The sequence below is a fragment of the Crocuta crocuta genome, unplaced genomic scaffold, assembly GCF_008692635.1.
Source record: "Crocuta crocuta isolate KB4526 unplaced genomic scaffold, BGI_CrCroc_1.0 scaffold316, whole genome shotgun sequence".
In the NCBI taxonomy this organism is placed as follows: domain Eukaryota; kingdom Metazoa; phylum Chordata; class Mammalia; order Carnivora; family Hyaenidae; genus Crocuta; species Crocuta crocuta.
Window position 1 is genome coordinate 553180 of NW_027529682.1, and position 6797 is coordinate 559976.

The 6797-nt window shown below is 45.9% G+C and overlaps 1 protein-coding gene across 1 annotated transcript in view; it reads left to right on the forward strand.

Moving 5' to 3' along the window:
• The first annotated feature begins 434 nt into the window (after positions 1 to 434).
• Positions 435 to 6797, forward strand: part of CLMP (CXADR like cell adhesion molecule) — a 28337-nt gene continuing 21974 nt past the window's right edge. Inside the window, 2 exon segments of the mRNA XM_077763069.1 lie at positions 435 to 447; positions 3754 to 3947. Coding sequence (XP_077619195.1) covers positions 435 to 447; positions 3754 to 3947 — 207 coding nt within the window.

Consider the following 6797-nt stretch of genomic DNA (forward strand, 5'->3'; position numbering starts at 1 on the left):
GATGAGAACGCTGAGGTTCACAAAGGGTAATTCTCCCAAAACTCAAGCTCTCAAAGGTCCTGAGTTGAGTGCCTGAGTTGTATGCAGAAGCCTTCCTTTAGAGAGAGCCCTAGGTGTCCAGGACTGCCTCTTGCACCCGTGCACACAGAGAAAGTTTGCGCTCCTGCTACCTTCCAGCGCCTCCCCACCACCCAGGGCCACGAGTGTCCCAGACACCCAGTGGAGACTTCAGCTGCCCCTTGAACAACACCAGTTTGAATCGTGTGGATCCACTCATATGTGGATTTCTGACAGTACTGTACTGTGCAAGCATTTTCTCTTCCCTATGATTTCCTTAATATTTTCTTTTCCCTAGCTGACATTATTGCAAGAATACAGCGTACAATACATATAACATATAGAATAGGTATTAATTGATTGTATTGTCGGTAAAGATGTCCGTCAACAGTAGGCCACTAGCAGTTAAGTTTTGGGGGAGGCGGAAGTTGTACATGGATTTTGGACTGTGAGGGGCACCAGTGTCCCTAACCCTGCATTGTTCCAGGATCAGCTATATCTCCCTACTAGCGGTTCTGCTACTAACACTCACTCTGTGTCTTTATATTTCATTTCTCTGGGCTGTAGTTTCCTCCTAAGTTAGGTTTTTGATGATCTCTTAAGCGATTTTTTTTAAAGATTTGTAACTTTTTTTTTGTTTATTTTTGAGAGAGAGAGAGAGAGAGACAAAGTGTGAGCAAGGGAGGGGCAGAGAGGGAGGGAGACACAGAATCTGAAGCAGGCTCCAGGCTCTGAGGTGTCAGCACAGAGCCCGATGCAGAGCTCCAACTTACGAACTGCAAGATCATGACTTGAGCTGCAGTCAGATGCTTAACCGACTGAGCCACCCAGGTGCCCCTCTTAAGGTCTTTCTTAACGATGATGAATTCCTTCAATGTCTGTGAGCCCAGGACCAGCTCTTCCCACTCACCCACTGGGCAGGGAACACATGCTTGGCAGTCCCCTTACACACTGCCTAGCTTGAGAATTATACGTAGAGCCCAGGCCCCTGTCTGCTTAGGCTACAGGACACAGGTGTGTGTGGTGGGGGGGGGGCGGGGGTGGGCGGNAATTTGAGAAACACACAGGGATCCAGGTGACCCCCTGAAGTCTGGGGAGCTGAGGTTCAGGGAGAACCAGAGGTGCATGCACTCTGATCTTGAGATTCCCCTCCTTGGTAAAGTCATTTGTATTCGCTGGCGGGCCCCCTCCCCACGCTGCTGTATGTAATTCTGGATATGGTATAAATAGAACTTGGCAAAACACACCACCCACCACTTTGTTCCTTTCCTTTTGGGACAGCAACCAAATCTGAGCCTTTGATTCCCTCTAGTGGCTCAAATCGGCAACTTTCATAGTTGTTTCTTTGCATTTATTTATTTATCATATAGTGCCTACTGTATGCACCAGATTAGTTCTGGGTTCTCTAGCTTCGCCAGGGGTGTGGGATGCTGGTTTCATTCGATCGCTCTTGTGTCCAGTGGAAAGTGAGCAGGGGTAGAAGCCAGAGCTCCTTAACAAGCTTAGCTTAGTGCAATGCCAAAGGACTAATCTCCTTCTGCTCTATAGGAAGTGTGCTTTGTGGGGACTAAGGGGGATGGGTTTTATATGGGTTATTCCTGCCTTTAAATGAGTTGTAGGACCTCAGGGCAACTCCTTTATCCCTGGGCCTCAGTTTGCTCATGGGTGAATGAGTACACAGGTTAAATTCAGGTCAATCCAACAACTATTTATTGAGCACCTGCGGTGTGAGAGACCCTGAGCTGAGTGCATGAGAATGTAACGGTGAATGGTACCTAACCTCAAGGAGCCTACAGGCCAACGGGAGAACCAGATATCCTGGAAGCCGCATACGACACAGGGCAGATGCAGCACATATTGGCTGTCAGAGCCGGAGCTTTGCAGTGAGACAGATCTGGGGTTGAGCCCCTGATCTGTCCACTTTTAGCTGTGTTACCCTAAGCAAACTGCTAAGCTCCTCTTCCTGTTTCATCCATAGATTTGGATAATAACGCTTTCTTCATGGGGATGAGCACCCAGCGTTCAGCCAAACCACGCAAAGTGCTCACAAAATGGCGGCCACTCTCAATGCAGTTTAAGTTCTAAACAGAAACAACAGAAACCTTGGTTGGAATGTCAGTGAAACTCTAGGAGGGGCTTATCCTGTTGGTTCTGAAGACCCCTTCTTATGCCCAACAGATTTCTGTGGTCTCCTTTCTTTGCTGTGGAATTTGGGAGTCCACCTGCTGCTTCTCTCAGGGTAGATGCCCCTGGGGGTCCAGCCCTGCGATGTCAAACCAATCTACCCCCCGGAGAGGGAACTACAGTCTCTCCTGCCCCCTTCTTCCTCTTTTCAGGCTCCTTTTCTTCCCACAGATTTACTGCTAATTTATCTTGGGAAATGAACATAGAATAAGTAGCTTATTATATGCTTCCGTTAGTCATGATTCTTGATGCTTAGTGCTTAAAACTCCCTGAAGTGGCAGAGTGAGTTCTTCCCAGGAGATGGGACTTCATGGAAACCCTGACACTTGGGGCTATTGCAACTCAGAGGTTGTGGGATTCTGTTACATTGTGAATGTAGCACTGGGACATTTTAAGTGGCTAGAAAGAGAAAGAGACCATTTTTCATGCTGAGCTTCTTGATCACTGTATAAGGAGACAAAGGAGGACCCTAAAGCGCACCTTAACACCAGACACATCATACCTAGAGTCCAGGGGAAGTTATATAATGTGGATTTGATGACCAACAATGTCCGAGATTAATAGGAAGGAGAGAAGGTGAACTTTGGAGCCCAGAGTTGCTGATGGGATTCCATACCTGGCACAAGATGAAAATTAGGGGTGCCTGGGTGGCTCAGTCAATTCAGCGTCTGACTTTGCCTCAGGTTATGATCTCACATCTCATGAGTTCGAGCCCTGTGTTGGGCTCTAGGCTGACAGCTCAGAGCCTTGGAGCCTGCTTCAGATTCTGTGTCTCCCTCTCTCTCTGCTCCTCCCCTGCTCACACTCCCTCTCTCTCAAAAATAAATAAACATTTAAAAATATTTTTAAAAAGATGAAAATTAGAGGTAAAGAAGGTCAGAAGTGGAACTGAAATCCCATTGGCCAAAGGGATACTGGATGGGTGGAGGGACAGGATCCAAATGTGGGACTTGGAATTTCACTTTGGATAGGAAGTGTTGGTTCATATTTTGAAGCCATGCGGTATGAAAATGTAAAGAATGGAAGATAGAAGTTGGGGTTAAGAGAATGAGTGTCCCTAAAGGAAGTAGGAACTGCTTATAAGAGCCCAATTATTCTTTGAGGCATCCTGCACTTACCTGTGGGTCTGTGGGGGTCGCCTGTCCCTAAGATGGCCCAAGGAGTGAAGTAGTTTCTAGAGCCTGTTCTGGGAAGGACGCCAACCCCTGCCTTTCCTTTGGTCTCTGTTCTTATGGAAGCTTCTGCTAGTAAAGGAGAGAAAGTCCAGATAACACAGTTGTTGACCTGAGTGGTTGCATCACTGATAAAAAAAATCAATAAGGTAGACAAGAGTGTAATTTTGGGGGCTATGGCAGATACAATGAATTCCGTTAATGAAGGAGCAAGTGTGAGATTTTAGAACTTCCGGTACTTCTGGTCTAGGTTTCTTCCAACACCTTGATTTGCCTCTTGCCTGCAGAACACCCGATGATTAATACTTGTAATATTTGCTTCCTGTATGTTGCTATCCAGTTTCTGCCTCACTCATTAGAGGCTCTTCTCTTCCAGTGTCCTTCCATGTTGGAACCTTGGGGACCCACACTGAGATCAAGAGAGTGGCAGAGGAACGGGTCACCTTGCCCTGTCACCATCAACTGGGGCTTCCAGAAAAAGACACGCTGGATATTGAATGGCTGCTCACAGATAATGAAGGGAACCAAAAAGTGGTGAGTATACACCTGACCAGACCCCCTGCCACCCCCCACTCTCCTCCTCACCCTCCTATGGTCACCTTCCCTCAGTCCTCCCGTTTTCGGTTGAGTCGGAAAGGGCTAGAATTGCTCTTTCATCTGGCTTATAGTTGAAAGACTCTAGATACAAACATTAGAAACAAGAAAAGGTATTTGGGTCTTAAAGAAAAGAGATTCTGTGCTCTTTGGACAAGCAAAAACTACTAGAAAGCCCGCTACCATTTGCCCAAGGAGGGAATCTGCAGTATTAGCGTCTTCCCTGAGAAAGGAGCTAAGATGCAGCGGCTTGACTCCCTAGACTCGTGGCCAGAGCCCCAAGTCTATGGGGTTCCTGTTAGAACCTGTTCCTGTTCCTTTCCGACCTCTGAAACCATTGCCACCTGCCTACATTGAAGCTTTGCACATCATGAGTCCCCAGCTCTTGAGACTGTATAATATGACAAACAACGTACAATGCGGGACAGGACTGAAGATGTTAACACATAAATAATTGACCGGCAGAAGAACTGATATGGGTTCTGGAGGTGGAAAATGAAGATGCTGGCCCTGGGCCTTCAGTGCCCAGAATGGGGAGGTCCGTTGGTGTTTATGTGCTTTGGGGCAGTGTGACCAGAACTTGTAGTGCTTTGCTCCCACTGATCCACTGAGATGGTCTCCACTGAGTGTGAGAACTAAGTAGCTACTGTATTATCCTGTCTGACTTGGCCGCATTCAGCCTCCGTACCTTTCTTCAACCTGGCTTTTCTAGCATAACTCTTCTTCTTCTTCTTTTTTTTTTTTTTAATTTTTAATGTTTCTTTTTGAGAGAGAGATTGACAGAGTGAGAGAAGGGGACTGCGAGATGGGGTCAGAGAGAGAGGGAGACACAAAATCTGAAGCAGGCTTCAGGCTCCAAGCTGTCAGCACAGAGCCCGACGCGGGGCTCCAACACACAAACTGCAAAATCATGACCCAAGCTAAAGTTGGATGCTTTACGGGCTGAGCCAGCCAGGGGCTCCTAGCATTAACTCTTCTTATTCCATTTACCCACTGACTTATTTTTAAAAATTCTTTTGGTTGAGGGGCACCTGTCTGTCTCCATTGGTGAAGCGTGCAACTCTTGAACTCGGGGTTGTGAGATTGAGCCCCACGTTGGGTGTAGAGGTTGCTTACAAAATAAAATATATAAAAAAAAATCTCTTGGTTGAAAGTTTTGTGATTTAAAAAAAATCACATAAAATAAACCAGGGAAGCTGACTTTAGACTTTCCTTCCTTTTCAGAACTTTACCTCTTACTCTACTAAAAAGTGAAAGGTGTCCTTTCTTCTCCTTTGTCTCCACCACTGATTTCATACGATAGTTTGTGCTGAGGGAAGCTTTTTCGTATCATTTTTTGATAAAAAATTTTAAAATCTTTATCTATTTTTGAGAAAGAGAACACGAGAGCAGGGGAAGGGCAGAGAGACGGAGACACAGAATCCGAAGCAGGCTCCAGGCTCTGAATTGTCAGCACAGCCCAACATGGGGCTCAAGACAACGAGCTGTGAAATCTTTACCGGAGCTGAAGTTGGACAGTCGGTTAAGCAGGCGATCCTACAGAATTTTTTTTTTTTTTTTAGAGAGAGAGTGTGCAAGCAGGGGAGAAGTGCAGAGGAAGCACTCAGCACAGTGTCCCACAAAGGGCTTAATTCCATGACCTTGGGATCACGCCCTGAGCTGAAATCAATAGTTTGATGCTCAACTGACTGAGCCACCCAGGTGCCCCAAAGCTAAGATTTTCACTAAAAAACAAAAACAAAACAAAAACCCATATCCAAGATAGTGGTTGGATTTTAGCTCCTACATCACTTTGTCATTTTGTTCTCATAGTACATCATCCTGAGACTGTCTTCTGTAGAGCAAGGTCACCTTAACCTGAGCATATTTATTCCAACAGGTTCTTAGTCAACTGTAGACATGATACTCTCGGTTCTGAATGAAGCAGATAAGAGCCACGTCCACTAATAAACATTAAAAAAATTAGTCCACTCATCTAACTTTTAGCCAAGTGTTTTCATTCACACTTTTTTAAAAAGGTTGCTTGTTTATGTAGCCAAGTGAATATAAGCCTTAGACTTTTTTTAAAAATATTTTTTTTAATGTTTTATTTATTTCTAGGAGAGAGAGAGAGAGAGAGAGATAGCGTGAGTAGGGGAGGGTCAGAGAGAGAGAGGGAGATACAGAATCTGAAACAGGCTCCAGGCTCGGAGCTGGCTGTTAGCACAGAGCCCGACGTGGGGCTCAAACCCACGAACCTTGAGATAATGACCTGAGCTGAAGTCGGATGCTTAACCGACTAAGCCACCAGGTGCCCCAAGGCTTAGAAGTTAATTGTCAATTAGAGCAGGCCACTGATATGGCTTTAAGCAGGCAGTTCCCTACTTGTCTTCAATTAATACTCCTGTTGCGAGACTTTTTCCCTCAATACCCGAGATTTGCTGTCTTGCCGCTTCGAAGAATGAAGAGGTGGACACCGAATGGGCAGCAGGCAGAAGTTTATTAGAGTACAAGATCAGAGAATAAGAAGAGTATGAAAGCTCTCTTTACAGAGAGGGGGGCATTTGAAAGTGAATGCCCATGACAATAGACTAGAGTCTTTGTTTTATGAGGTTCTGTCGCCACTCCCCCACCCTTCCCCCCCTTCCTTCCCTCTCAGGTCACACCCTTACTGACTTAATACCTCTAGGTGCCGGGTGGTGCATTCCTGATTAGCTCCAGGGCATCGTAGGAGAGGTGGTCTATGTCCCTATCCTTGTGGGTCATATGTTTTATTGTTAGGTCTTTTTAGTTAGGGCTCTCATTGAATGT